The sequence below is a fragment of the Bicyclus anynana genome, chromosome 14 (assembly GCF_947172395.1).
Source record: "Bicyclus anynana chromosome 14, ilBicAnyn1.1, whole genome shotgun sequence".
Lineage (NCBI taxonomy): Eukaryota > Metazoa > Arthropoda > Insecta > Lepidoptera > Nymphalidae > Bicyclus > Bicyclus anynana.
The window spans coordinates 12985516-13001862 of NC_069096.1; the positions used below are offsets into that span (position 1 = coordinate 12985516).

General features: G+C 36.1%; 1 protein-coding gene across 1 annotated transcript in view; it reads right to left on the minus strand.

The window, feature by feature from the left end:
- Positions 1-10815: 10815 nt before the first annotated feature.
- LOC112054097 (uncharacterized) overlaps positions 10816-16347 on the minus strand; it is a 184278-nt gene continuing 178746 nt past the window's right edge. Inside the window, exons 5-7 of the mRNA XM_024093753.2 lie at positions 14185-14404; positions 12251-12476; positions 10816-11598 (exon numbers count right to left, since the gene is read on the minus strand). Coding sequence (XP_023949521.2) covers positions 11127-11598; positions 12251-12476; positions 14185-14404 — 918 coding nt within the window. The 3' untranslated portion in view covers positions 10816-11126. The remainder of the gene's footprint in view (positions 11599-12250; positions 12477-14184; positions 14405-16347) is intronic.

Consider the following 16347-nt stretch of genomic DNA (forward strand, 5'->3'; position numbering starts at 1 on the left):
AACTTGGAATTTTTGAAGAAATTATGCTTTTAAATCGCTCTAATTTACCTTCAGTTATCGGCCTATACTTGAACCATTGGTTGCTATTGGATTTATTGTTTAAAATAGTTATTATTTGACCACTGTGATCAGAGCCTAATTTATTTATTATCATCTTTTTTTCAATCACACAATTGTAAAATATATTATCCAGACATGTCCCTGAAGTAGCCGTTATCCTAGTAGGTTCATTAAAAGCATGAGTCAAATCAAAACATTTGAATAAGTTAAGAAATCTAACAGACTTTGAGTTTTCTGTTAGAATATCAACATTAAAATCGCCACAAATCAGTATTTGTTTGGAAGATGTGCACAAACGTCTCATTACATCCTCCATTACCTCCTCAAATTGATCAAAGTCAGCAGGAGGGGGTCGGTACACGCATACTATAACAATTCGTTCCAACTCCACACAAGATAGTTCAACAATGCATTCCACAGAAAGACTAACTATGTCTTTTCTATCCTTGTATTTTAGGTTATTAAGTAAAAGTATTAAAGAGCCACCATGTCCAGCCCTTCTGGAGAATACACTTGACAATGAAAAATTTTTAATATCAAGTACTGATAGTTGTGACTTTGTGAGCCAGTGTTCCGTAATACATAAGATGTGTATATTGAATTTCTCTACAAATAGTTCAACTTCTAATTCCTTGCCGTTGATGCTCTGTATATTTTGGTGTACAATGTTAAAGTTACAGTGCACCTCCGTTGTCATATTTTCTAGTTTAAAGAATTTTTAATTGTAACAGTACTAGGATTGGTACTGCAGTCATATATAGAAATATTTGTACTATTACTACAGTTTGTAGAGATGTCAATAGACTGAGTTACACTACTTGTAACTGGATCGTTTATATAAAAAGCAGCAATACAAAAGCTCAGCTGGCCTATTCACTATTTTGGTCTTTATTATCAACCTACTAAAATAAACATACCTACCTACGATATGGTATCTACCGGATGACATTTGTTACATAGAATCTCAATTTCGCTAATGTTATCGCCGCGTTGCAACGACTTGCGGTGCGGACGGCTTCAGTGTGCTCGTGGCGTTCGAGCCGTCCACATTTCTTGTTGTGTAATTCTTTATTGGTTACTTGGGATAGGCGGGGAGAGTGACTTGAGTGGAAAAGGGTAGTGTTAGATATATGTCAAAGGCGCCTTAAACCCTACACACATCGTTCACAAGTGCGTGACTCCACTCAAGGTCATTCTCTGCCGCTCAGGGTTTATTGGTAACATTCTTAGTGGGAATTGTTAGACCTGACAGACTTTCTTTCAATAATTGTGTTTGCAGACAACCCCTTATACTCCGACATTATGTCAAATAACTTATGTCAAAGATAGGCTAATAGGAATTAGCCTGCTGATCAGAAGTATCAGTTACCAGAAGTGTATCAATAATATATTTAGCAGGATAACGTTTCCAGAAGCGGGTCGGTGCGATTGTGACGCTCAGATGGTCATTACGGTCACCGGACTAATTGGTGCCATCCAAAATAACGATCTTCCTACGACCCACTGCGGAATTACGGATGTAGTCGTTGAATATGTAGTACGTCAATCATTGACAAATACATTTGTGCACCCGAACTACAGGGATGTTTTCAATGTTGTGGTGAAATCAGAATTATACTGAATTAAACTACCACAGCTCTAGCTGTGATAGCCCAGTGGATATGACCTCTGTTTTCGATTCCGGACGGTGTGGGTACGAATCCGGTCCGGGTCATGCACCTCCAACATTTTCAGTTGTGTGCATTTTAAGAAATTAAATATCACGTGTCTCAAAAACGGTGAAGGAAAAACATCGTGAGAAAACCTGCATACCATCGAATTTTCTTAATTCACTGCGTGTGTGAAGTCTACCTATCCGCATAGGGCCAGCGTGGTGGACTATTTGCCTAACCCCTCTCATTCCGAGAGGAGACTCGAGCTCAGCAGTGAGCCGAATATGGGTTGATAATGATGGTGAAACTACCACATGAAGCCACTGGAATGTCTCTCAAAAAGTTCAAAGTGTTTTAAACGCAAGCTTTTAGGAAAGTCTTACTATAGTGTTAATAATTATATAAATTATAAAAAAACTTGGTGTTAAACTGTATTATACGACTGTGTGCTTAGTTTTATATAAGTTTGTAAAATAGTGGTAAACAAAAAAAATATACCTTGGCTGAGTTTGTTTTGGGCTCTTCTCGGACCAAGGCGCTTTGGAACCCTCGTAACTTTAATTTTAAGTTTTCGACTGTTATTACCACCATTACATTAAATTAAATTAGACATACTGACCTGACTTTTCAAAAGTGCTTTTAAAGTATTGAAATAAATGAATTTTGAATTTGAATTTTTTATTATAATCTGATCGAATGAAAATACGTGTGATATTATTATATTCAATTTGTGATGACGTCTACAAAAATGTGTAAAAATGTCATACCCGCACAGAAACAATTGCAAAAGTTATTAAAGATAACAAAATGGGGGATATTAATGGAAATAACTCCAAACTATTTATGTTAGAGAATGTTTACAAATTAGACATAAAAATATTAACTAGTGAAACTTAGCTTAACCTTTATTGTAAGTATATTTTACTAGGGGACGCTCGCGACTTCGTCCGCCCTTAGAAATCCTCAACTCGGTCCTCTCGCAAAATACGTTCTTAGTAGTCTCTCTACTACCTATAAACTACCTCAAATTTCATCTTTGTATGTCAAGCAGTTTTTGAGATTTTGTGATGAATGAATGACATTGCGCATTAAATTCGCGGCCTATAAACGCGGTCGCTGGCACAGCAGGCAGCTCCAATCAAGTTCCTATAGTAATTTAGTTTCCTGTATTACATAATAACTTCTTAGCGAGTTAAATACCTAAACGTCAAGTACGTAGTAAAGTTTTGAACCCGCTCGATAAGCGAAAGGATTTATTAGCGTTGTGTACAAAGACTGTGGTTTAACTTGCCAATAAGTCAAAAGCTTATCAATGCTAAAACAAACTTTTCATGCGCAATAAATTAAACAGTTTTTAAAGATCCAAGTGTTATCGCCGTTTAGTGTTGGAAATAGTAGTCTGTGACGGATATGACGTCGCTCGATCTCGTGTTGGCTTCAGTGTGAACGTGGCGTTCGAGGCGTCCACATCTCTTGTTGTGTAATTCATTATGGGTTACTTGGGATAGGCGGTGAGAGTGACTTGAGTGGAAAAGGGGAGTGTTAGTCGACTGTCAAAGGATCCTTTAACCCTACACACATCGTTCATAAGTGCGTGACTTCATTCAAGGTCATTCTCTGCCATTCTAGGGTCTTATTTTAGTTACAGTTTGATTTGTTAATTTAGTTGTCCTGACAAGTGTTGTGAATCATAACCTTTGTTCGACATTAGTTTTCTTATATTTTTTAAGTTTTTGAGTCCTATAATACAAGGCACCCCAGACTAACGTTGGTTTTAGGAAAGATGAAATAACGTATAACGTTGAAGAGCTTTATAACCTATTAGCTAGTTGACTAGCAGTCGATTTTTTTTACGTCTTTTAAAGTGTCTATCTATCAATGATAAGAGAGACAATGAGGAGAAGAGAGAATGAAAAATATGAGAAGAGGAAGAGAGAAAATTCATATGAAGTAATGAATTGCGGTCCCGTGCCAACCTTGGAGTACATATAGCTTGAAAAGTTCGTTGGTTACACTCCCATGATATGCGGGCGACGGGGGGAACAGACTGCGCGGGTATGAAGTCGTGCGATGGAGGCATCGCTACCCCATTCGAATGGGAATCGAATTTGCCAAGCTATACAGAAGAGGTCATTTTAGTCCATGCAAGTTGGACATGCCGCCCTGTCGACAGTCCGCAAGGTTTTTTTCAAGTCTGGGGTTACTGCGATCTTTAGAAGAATATTGATTGTGGGATGTATGGGAATTAGTGGTGTAATGGTAACAATAGAAGCTCTATTGCCGATCGTGTTTACTATGCTGATTGTTCTATACTCTCTGAGCGAACCATGAGCTGTAAATTAAAATGAATAAATATTTGGAGTTGAAAAACAAGTTCTATAGTCGGCCGATCATCCGATTTATCAAATGTAGTTTCTTCTATGCGCTTGTTAAATTATGAACTCACATCTAATACGGTGTTACCACAATTTCCTAATTTTAGGATTAATATAGGCACTGATTACTGCAACTCTTTAAATTCATAATGTAAATCTTTATGTTTAATCAACAGCCTCGCTGATCTACTAGTTTGCAACATGAAGTCTGGTTCAGGCTGTGAAATATTGAGAAACCCCTCTATCAAGAATTTCTCAATAGTAGCCAGAATTTCTTAGCAGTAGCCAGAATTTCTCACAAGTAGCCAGAATTAATCAGTAGTGGCCAGAATTTTTTAGTAGTAGCCAGAATTTCTCAGTTGTAGCCCGGAGATAGGAAGTTATTGGTGTTGCACCTGCATTCCTAGAGAAATCGTTGCTTTGTAAAAATATTGTTACCTCAAGTCTGTCAACATGGATTAAAGCGTTGAGTTTGAGAGCTCGAAATCCTTCCTGCTGTGGTAAAAACTACCTGCTCCAACAAGTTGGACACATTTAGCCTAATAGGCTAGTTGACCCTTTTTTAAAATGGTCATAAATAGTTCATTATCGTTCTGTTAGATTGAAAAATTTTTGTTCATATTTTTTTGGGGCGTGATTCCGTACATGAAAATTTTAGTTTTTAAATATAGTTTTGACGAGCCAAACCGCCTGTCGGCCATGATGATGTTTGTTTCAACTGTTTCATAACGTCACTATAACGAATCCTTTACAAACGGAGCGTTTGACGATAATATTAGTCAACAAATTAGTTTGAAGTTTAATAGTACATCAAGTAATATTGTGACGTCACAAAATGAACGACAGCGTTTTTGACGTTAGAATAATTTGAAAAAATACATGATTTTGAAATTAAGTTTTATAGCTTTTATTAATTTATATCGATATATTCCAGACCCTTGTTCCATGTACATACTTTGCGAAATGAATATATATACATTCTAAATAAATTAATATATATATATTTAATATTGTTTATATTAAATTTGATATGAGTCAACTAGCCTATTGTATAGCTTGACAAGCAACCTCGAAGTTGTCCAATTGTTATTTCCATTAAAAGGAAATACACGGATAATCAAAGCAAAATAAATGTTTTCTTTACTGAAGCAATTCATTTGACATGGCAGAGGATTAGTACTCACGTATCGTATCGGATCCCGTCGATCCCGTATTGCCTTTCTCTAGAGATCGTGAGATTGACAGCTTCCCCGATAAAGGAATGTACGCTTTTAAATCCACAGTAGTATAATTTAAACATATTCTGAATTTAATTGTTACATCTCAATCTCGTTGTTGAATTCAAAATTTCTATCGAAATTGTAGCTTGTGCTAGACGGTTCACCGTTAATATTTCGCGAAAAATGAGCAAGCCCTTTTGTTACCAGGTGAAACAAGTAACAGCATCATCATATCATTAACAACCAATATTTGGTTCACTGTTGAGTATGAGTCTTCTCACATAATGAGAGGGGTTAGGCCTTAGTCCATCTCGTTGGCCAAATGCGGATTGGCAGACTTCACAAACATGAGAATTAAGAAAATTCTCTGGTATGCAGGTTTCCTCACGATGTTCTTTCTTCAAGGTTTGAGACACGTGATAGGTAAAAAATTTTCTTAAAATGCCCATTACTGAAAAGTTCGACGTGCATACCCCGGACCGGATTCAAACCTACGCCATCCTAATCTAAAAGGCAGAGGTCATACGCAAGTAGTTTTTGGTGCTGCGAGACTCTGTTAGGAGTGGAAAGGACATTAGTGAAATGGGTGCCTACTTATGACTACTACTTTTTGAGTCCAGTCCCTTGACCATAAGGCCATTGCCACAAAGCTTATTTACAAGACACGACTAATATTCAGAACATAAACAAAAGCACAAAACTCTTAGCAACGTGACCCAATTAATTAACAAAGTAAAAATTCGTATACCTTTCCGTCCCACGTCCATTTCGGTACAGCGGGCAAAGAGCGCGAAATCACAATTAACATACAAATGTCCACTCAACCCAACAAGCCCTTTTAGTGAAATTACAAAAGACAATCTAACGAGGACTTGTAAAAGTCACTGAGGACATAGACTAAATTATACACCACGAAACTACAATAGTTTTGATGAGCGGGGACCCTTTTTAGGAGGCAGTGTTTCAGGTAAATTGGATGCGACGGGAGACGTGGTCTGTTAACATGGCGTACTCTTTTGGGACTAGATTTTGTTATTCTGTTTTTTATTTCGTCAATCCCGTATGTATTTTGCTTTTAGGTAGTGTCGTAAAGCCTTATTGCTACACAATTTTACCGTTCGTTTTCTTGATTCCTGAGATCTTTTTAGTTTCGTAAAAAATATGCCGTCAAACAGTATCGCTGTGTTCTGGTCGGAAGGGCGTGTTTCTTGCATACTTAGATGATTTGTAACATTTGTTTACGACCCTGACGATGACATGGCGACCGACAATGCCTCCCAGGCAACACAATCACAAGCTGCACAGCGTCTTGGCCGGCGAAGACGAGGTCCTCGATGTCTAACGTCGACACCCGGACATGGGTTTTCTATTTCTAACTTACGATCTTGGGAGCGCCCGGTCTGATTCATTCAGGTCACGGTTACACCCTCCAGAATAGCCCTCTAAGTTGAGGTCCAAGTCTCATAGGCCTTATTTTAGCCTTCGGGTCTCCTGTCATGCTTCTGCGCCTAACCCCCCCGGTGACGTCGTCCTGGTTTCCTACAGAGCCAACGGCATTTACTCAACAAGAAAAAAATAATTGTAATTAAAATAATTGATATCTTCGTGTGACTAGATGACGTACATTAAACTAAGTCCTACAAATTGCGTGGTATATTATCTCGGTTCGACGCTTAGAAACTTTAATTTCCTGGTAACTCAGTTAGCCACCAGAATCAAGAATTTTCGTAAATAAAAAGTTGATCGTCTCATCGAGATGAAGCTACTCACGAAAAATTAACTTGTTAGTTAATTTAGTTAGTTAATCAGTTGTAAAAAATGTTCTACGAATTTTATTTTGTTTAAAAGGAAATTTATGGCATTACAGCGATGACAGATATTCCAATATCTTCTCTAAGTCTTATGCTTGGAGTGGAACGCAATGCAGAGTCTAAACTCTAGACTAATCCGTTTCGAATCCTGCTCTTTGGATTGATGGATGCACTATGTATTTCTAGTCTAACATCGAATCTAATGTGGATTAAGCTGCAGGAGACATCACAGACAAAAAATAAATATGTTTTTTTATAAAGCATTATTATAAAGGTAATGAGATCCATACCGGCTCTTCTCAGCAGATTCAGCCTTCTGAAACGGTCTCTATAAACAAAACTTGGCATTTTCAAAAGTACTAGTAAACTAAATCTACTTGACATAAACAAAGATATATTTATTTTAAGTCATGAATTTATTGAATTTCTATATTATATAAACATCTAGTGGTAAAGGTAACTTTACAAAAAGTTAACACTCGAAACACTGTTTGCGTAAAAAACAATTGCCAAATTCATTTATCTTCATCTGAAAGGCCGCAGTAAAAACGTTGATCGATGCGACCCACAAATAAACACCTGCTTGAGTTGTTCCACTTTTTATTTTTTCCCCATATTTCTTTTCCATTAGCCATCATTTATTACAGCCCTGCAGAGCGCGTTTTCTGTTGTTTTTTTGTCAAAACCAGTATATTTCTACTCTTTTATTGTAACAGTTTCTTTAGAGTGTGCAATATAGTATACCATATGTAATTTGGTGGTTACCATTTGTAACCACCAAATTACATATGGAAAAGTTAGGAGCCTGATATTTGGGTAAATGATATTTCAAAGTGTTAGCTTCGTTATGACTATACAAAATACACAATTTGTAAAACTTTTCTCGATAGTTTATTTTTTTGAAAAATACATGTTTTGCTCACATTTTACTTTCAATCTCAGGAAAAGCAAACTTATTTTCTTAAATTTTTATTTTGTATAGAAAATTAGGTATTTATCTTGAACATGGCCATTTTGTTTTTCGTTATGTTGTTTAATTTACTTGCAATTAGGTAAAAATGGTTTTGGCGCTCACGTCATAAAATTTGCGTTTCGCGTCAATCGCTCCGTGCTTTTCACTCACGTGAAAGTCATAATTTGGCGTCTCGTTTGCGCTTCGAATTTTATCCATATCGTACCGACGCGCTGCGCGCTCTTTATGAGAAACTCACTTTGGCGCTTGAAAACAACGCACGAAGTTCATATATGTATAGATACTCTACTACCCGTTCGGATAGCAGGTTTTGTTGTAATAAGTACTTACATATTTTAACATTTATTTATTTTTCAAAATTCTTTGAACACAAATAAAGTTATTCACGGCCACTATGACAATATAAGTTAACTTAGTACTTTATAAGAGTTTAGCTTGTGTTGAACAAGCTCATTACAAAGGTTCTTTAAAAGTTTCTTGAGTTTAAAATTATTTAGGCAATACTAACAATAATCATGTGAGTTTGAGCCTAATTGTACATTTCATTATTAGTGTGGATACGCCATACTCTTACAATAGTTTAAATTAAATTCTTACTTAATATTTCAGTCACAACTCATAATTCTTATATTACGTAACATAATTTAAATGTTTTTTAGAATGGAAGGTAAGTAATTCCTATACAGAGTCATAAATATTGGAATGTACAATTGAAGGGTTAGACCACTTTTTGAATAGATAATTCTTTTGGTTTTGCCAATTCTTATGGGTAATAATATAAATAAACAATAATATATATTATTTTTAATATATATTAAAATAATGTTTGTTTGTATGTCCAAGTAAAATTGCCATTGATTTTCAATAAATTATTTTAAGTACATATTTAGGCAACTATTTTAATGTATGTTGTTACAGCGATGAATAAACAACATACATTAGGTAGTATTTTTGATCGGCAACTATGCCACAGCTAAATTGCAAACGGATTACGTTCAGCGTCGTATCGATCTCAAATATCCCATCGTAAGCCTTCATTCCGCTGCAAACCCGGCAAATCCCTTACTAGATTGTTCTTTGGACACATTTCTATCATGTAGTGGATACTTTGTTAGATATTAAATCAACTATCTCAATTTATTGTTATATGCGAAATGTTATTAATATCTACATTTTGTATTTGTTAAATATGCACTGAACATTTTAATTTTATCACTCTTATGTTGAATCTGTATTCTACAATAGAAAAGTATATAATTTGGTATAGCTAATTCTAGCTAAATAAATACTAAACTTTTTAATACATAAAAAAAATAATACATAAAACATTTTTTTTTATATAATCAAATCAATAAACAATAATGTTCAAAAGTTGTTAACTAAAACTAATAAAAAATACAAAACTAAATTAATAACCAATCAATACAAAAATAACGGTATGCAATCAAAAATCATCTAAATCTACCTGTATATTATAAAAATGAAAGATTTGATTGTTTGTTTGAAATAAATACTTCCTGAAACTACTAGACTGATTTGTGAAATTCTTTCACAAATAGAAAGCTACATTATCAATAAGTATAAAACAAGATATAAAAGTAAAAAGAATGTATCCGATACATCCATCAAAGACTAAAACTCAAAGCATCCATCTTAACTTTTGGGACAACATTAAAAGATAAAGAAATTAAAAAAATAAATAATAAGAAAAAAGCGAAACGTAATATCGTTGGCAGACCCAATTTGTGAGTTATGTAAAGAGGATGAAAATATTCAATTTCCACCAATACTAAATCAAAAATAATCCCTAACCTCCACCTTCCCGACTTTTGTAGCTCAAACATAATTTACGAGCAGGCACCAATTCCATTTGTGCTACATTGTTGGGTAATAAACCGCTATTTTTCTTTGTTCCATACAGAAAGTTTCTATCACCAAAGGTCGCATTCAAAAGTTATATTAAGTTTGCGCTGTCAAAGGGGGGAAGGTGAGTAAGCTATATTTCGACGGGCAACTAGTTTGAATAAACAACTTCAACTTCGGTATAGTTTGGATCGTTTGTCGTGAATAAATTCATCATGGTTTACTTACTTATTCATTCGTTGACATCTTCGACTCATTTTTTAGGGTTCCGTAGCCAAATAACAGGCACTTTTCTTCGAAACTATAGCTATACTGTTGAAACTTGGTGAGTGGATGTATTCCGTGAACCGCATGAAGATTTTCATACAAAAATAGAAAAAAAAAATTATGGGGGTCCCCCATACTTTAAACTGAAACTCAAAAAATTTTTTTTTCATCAAACACATACGTGTGAGGTATCTATGGATAGGTCTACAATGATATTGAAGTTTCCAATATCAACTTTATATGCCTCTTTTTTATCCAAATTCGACATCCTGGTGATTAAGTACCTTGGTAATTAATTAACACTTTTGCCTGAATGCTCTAATATTTTAACATAGGTAAGTTTGATCATTTTTGCTTGTTAGTGTTGAGCTAATCGTAAGTTAAAGTTGATTATCGTAACTCTTCCTTTGTCAACACTATAGGCAACTTCTCTAGCGCATTCCATCATTGACTGGACTTCCGCTTAACATGCGTTACGCGTGATAGCAACCAATATTTGGCAAATTAAATGTATTAAAAAGGGTATATAAACATTATACAAGCACTTTATAAATCGTTTTAAAATTACAAGATATGGGAAAAATAAAAACAAAATTACAATTATTCACACAATTTTATTGTTTCATTACAGTTTCAGCCTTGCTTTTATAGATAAATTTTTACACTATTTACATAAGAAAACATACGCTTCAAGTACAAATTCCGTAAAAACTCTTTAAATTTCACCGTTTCTTTTACGAAGACATGAGAAAATAATATTTGTCTATACAATGGTAACATGTGTCATATAATAATAAGAAGTACAAAGGGTATCCGGGGACTCGAACCTGAGTGACTCCTTACAATAACGATCATAACATCCTCAAATTGTTATCTGTTGAGCTGCAATCGCTCTTTTCGTATTGTCATTGACGCGTGAGACCTAGAGTTTGCGCCAACTGAGTACATCGCGCCACCACTTCGTCCTGAAGAAGACTGAAGGCCATTGCTATCAATATAAGTCCAAAGACAAGGTACGCACAACACGCAATCATTTGTATGTATTCGCTTCGTGAATTCTCACTTTGCTTCAAGGTTAGGAAACTTGTTGGTACGAAATCACCGAAGCCAATCGTCGCCAATGCAATGAAGCAGAAATAGGCAGCGTCGAGGAAACTCCAGTTCTCCCACGCGGAGAAGATGGCTGCTCCTACGCAAATGTAGCCAATGAGGAGGAACAGCACAATGCCGACTGGTATGTGGCAGTGCTCTAAGCTGTGGTTCTGATGCTGCACGCTCGTGGAAGCACTGCTACTGGGTACAGCGCAACTCTTCGCTTTGTGATTCTCTTCGTTCCATATCAAAGGCACTCTTGATGGCGTGTCGTGTGGACATATTCTAAACAAACAAAAATATACTTTAAAACAATGCACTGTTGCATTTCAATAAGTTAGACAGTCTACCGTTTGAGGGAAAATAAGGCAAGTTTCATTTCCATGTGTGTATCAAAATATGAAAAGAATGCACATGGATATGAATAAAGAAGAATCCAATAAAGATTGGACGGCCGAAGAACATTTTTTTACAGTGATTTCAAAGTTATCGAATCGTAGTAGGCTATAGAAGAAGTAGAAATACCAGTGCTGTACAGACGTACATTATTTTCATTATAGCTGTTCATATGGTTGGCATATTTGGAGGTATTATTTTAAAAAGTTATTTACTAAGTAGTTAAGTGTTTTCGAAGTTCCATTGTTGAACTCTAACACGAGATCTTAGATTCGAATATTCATTCAAGCACTTCATTGAATTTTTCTTTCTTCAAAGACATTTTCAGGTAAAATTCTCAGCTCAGAGATAGGAAGTTGGTGTTACACCTCCGTGCCACAAAGATTAGTTTAAACTGTCGATCCTTGTCATTGTCTTTAACATCTGATAGTTAATACCAGCAGCGTGTTGGGTCTAAGTGCAATATCCCCTCAACTATAAGCAGGAAAGTAGCACCGTAGAGGCCTGTCAAAATAGGATGATAATGATGAAATAAACAAACCCTTCTTCAGCATCCTCTGAGTCGTCAAGCTCGTCCTGACTCCTGTTGAGGAACATCTCCCCGCACTCCTCTACGATGAGCTGCTCGATGGCCGGACCGCGCGGCCTCAGCACGGTCCGCGCCCGGCCCCGTGCCGGTCCGTGCACTGTCGCCAGACACTTCATGTTGTTCATCGTCCGCTTGCGGTCCAGGGTCTGTGTTTGGAGGGCTGATGACGTTTGCGGTTCTGTGGACAGATTCACTTATGTATATCACACTAATATTATAAAGGCGAAAGTTCGTGTGTAAGTATGTTTAATCCTCTTTTACGCTGCGGCTACTCAAACGATTTGACTGAAATTTGGAATGGAAATAGATTTTACTCTGGATTAACACATAGGCTACTTTTCTTTCCGGAAAAATCCATGGTTCCCGCGGGATTTGTGAAAAACTGAATTCCACGCGGACGAAGTCGCGGGCGTTCGCTAGTAACTTATACAGGATGCTCAGGAGTATTTCCCATAACACTAGGGTCTAACAAAAAATAATTCAAAATGTTCAACATGTGTTCTAAAATGAATATTTTCAGAGTAAATAATATTTATTTGTAAATAGATCTTAAAATGTGTCCTTAAATTAATGACGTAGCCAAACTTATTCATTGATTAAAATGCAACGATATATAAAGGCGTGGGTTACATAGATAGTCGGAATTATTTGAATTACTTTTTATGAAAACGTATTTTTTTTTTAGTTAATAAAATATTACGCAGTTCGGTTCCCATAAGTGGTCTCGTCAACACCTTGGGAATGGAAATACTGTGATATACCTACTCCCGTGCAGCCTGTATATATTACATATCTCTTGAAGGCAAATCGACCAAAAGCGGCAAACCAGAAATATCGATCTCTCTTTCGTTGTGTTAGGGTGAGAGAGATAGTGTCATTTCCTGTGTAAAGTTATGAAATGCGTTTAAGGTAGATCGTAATAAAGAAGTATGTACTTTAAATCTAAGAGAGAAGTTTAATGAGAACATCCTTATTAAAATTAACTCTTCAAATTAAATCAAATCTTCAAGAAAACTTATAAATAATTATATACTTTGGTATTTTAATCATCAATCTAAACTAATATTATAAAGAAATTAGATTTTTTGTTCGTCTGTTATGAATAGGCTCCAAAACTAAAGGACCGATTTTTTATGTTATTTCTACATTATCAGTGTAAGGCTATATTTTATTTCGATGGGAACTACGCAGGTGAAACCGCGGGGCATCTGCAAGTTATTAATGAAGGTTTTAAAGAGGCTATTAACAAATTCCAAAGCAGGGCTTAAATAAACTTTAATAACCATAACGTATGTAGGGAAAATGTTTGGAAGTAGTTTCAGGTTATTGAATACAAAACATTTGTTCAATATTTGGGATACCGTGGCACGATTTTAATCCGATAATAGGAAACATTAACCTGATAAAATGTATAGTTTCAGCGATTAACATCGGATTGGGTTAATGTTTATAATGTATAAAACATTACCATTTCCATGTATAATATTATAGTTTCAGAAGTTCTTATTAAGTTATTACTTTGCTTTCTAAAATGGGGAATATTTGGAAATATCACAGTATCAGCTGCTGCAATTTTCCGAACTTAATTCGATTTTTTTTAATTATTTACCGAATGAGACCATGTTGATTTTGATTTATTTTGCTAACCAAATAGGGTTAGCAAAAGGTTAAGGGGAAAATGAAATAAACGTTTCATGCGCTATTCAGACAACTTTTACAAAGTAACGCCTACCTACATCATGATTGATTTTGAAAAATAAAACAAAATGCACTTACTATTTACCATGGTAAGACAGACATTATTAATATTATCATTCTGTTTTATAAAACAAAAGTGAGAACTAAAGAAGTTAAGAAGAAGAAGTAGAGAAGATACTCATACTAACCATCAGTCAAGGCACTACGCTTCACACGTCCCATCGTCGCCGCTCGAGGACTTGTAGGCGCTTTCTCAAACACTTGAGAATATTGTCCTCTGTCCCCGGCCCTCGCCTTCACAGTCCCTGGGGACCGCTGGGTCCGCGGGGGAAACGACGTGTACTGGTTGTGTTCCGTCGGTTGGGGTAAAAGCCGTTGTTGTTCGTGCAGTTGGAAATGATTCTCCATCTATAAAAGGATTAAAAGACTTGGTTACAGTCTCGTTTTATAATTATTTTATTTAGTTCTTAATTCGGGATCCTAAGGTGCTGGAATGGCGACTCTGCACAGGGGATGCAAGCGTAGTTTGGTCCGACTTGGAGAACCCAAACTCTGAAGGCTACTCTAAAACTAGGAGGATCAAAACTCTGGGTGCTGGAATCGTGACTCTGTACAGGAAAGCGCAGTGTAGTTTGGTCCGACTTGGAGAACCGAAACTCTGAAGGATCTTACTCTAAAACTAGGAGGATCAAGACTCTGGTATTAGGAATTCTTTACAAGAGGCTTATGACTTGCAGTGGCCGTCCATCGGTTGAAAATTATGATTATCTTTAGTAAATTTTCACTAGCGCATAAATTCACCAGCGCCCCAAGGTGCTGGAATGGCGACCCGGCTCTAGGAAGCACAGTGTTTGTTGACCCCCAATCAGGTGACTGACGAATCAAGCGAGTCGCAGGGATTCGTTGGATGCAGGCGGCTCAGGATCGTGATGTTTAGAAGTCCATATAAAAGGCATATGTCCTGCAGTGGCTTCCATCAGCTGATATGATGATGATTATGATAATAGATCAAAATTAGGATATGGGCGGTGTGCCGGTGGTATGAAGAATCTTGTTCTTCAAAAAGCACCTTGCCTCAGAAAGTATCACCATCATAAAGTAATCTGGGTTATTATAGTAACATCTGACAATGTATTAAGCGTTAACTATAGCGTTCAGTATTCTGTGGTATTAACAGAATCACTGAAAACCTAAAATTATAGGAGTGATGGTAGAGCCGAAACGTAAACCAGTATTCTTTGGTCATGGGTAAAAAGAAGATTGCATTATCACTGATGACCGGGTAAGATCGCCTGCAACTTTAGCATCTTTCGATTACCAGCTGAAAAATTCGTTTTCCTGAATATAAAATTGAGGTGTCATTTTCTGATTATTCAAAACTTCATAAGCAGAACTAATTTCAATTACGTGCCCCAAATCAAAGGTTGATATGACAACAAAGTTACTACTACTTGTGAACCGAACATCATTGAATTTCCAATTAGCAATAGATAGTTTGAGGCGGAATAACGGAAAACCGAAGCAAATAATTACGTGACACAAAATTATCTGTTAATCCCTTTGATAGCGTATAAACAAATTTAATAGTAAAATAATTACAGTTGGCGGTGTAATATTAATTTATATTGATAACCGATTTTGGATTAAATATTTTATATAAAATTAATATTTACTTTGTATTCGAATCGCTACAGCAATTATTTATTATACGAAGTGTGAGGTGTGTGTGTAATTATTAAATAATTTATTTCCTTTGCACGCTTTCCGTTAATTACTTGTTTACTCGTTATAACAGATGATTGTCAGACAATTATATTGTAAATATTGTTGTCGAAATGATAATTTTGTTTATTAATACTCAACTTTGTTCGTAACACTCCCGATGGACCACGAGGGTCGGGTGGCGTGTAGCAATGAATGACAAACCAAACCCACGACTGATATACCTCACTTCCCCGCAAGCACGATTTCACACCCGCACAGTCTTTCCCCCCGTCGCCCGCATATCATGGGAGTGTCATCAACGAACTTGCCAGACTATAGTATGTTTGCTGGTGACATAACTGATAGGCTGAATACCTACTAAACTATGCCTTGTGCTGACGAAGCACTGCCTACTGAGCTTTTTTTTTCCTCCGAGAAAATTTTTAGGTAAATTGCACAGAATTACACTTGTAGGCTTTGTAGAGTACGTTGATCGGTCCCAGTCATTATCAATAACATTTGATAACGTTAGTTAAAAAAAACTTAAAACATTATCACCATACCGTCAACCCGCATTGGAATACCATATTATGTCTAAGCTTAGGAGAAAGGGATCTTGCGTTCTAATAAGGAGGGGAACCCGGGCC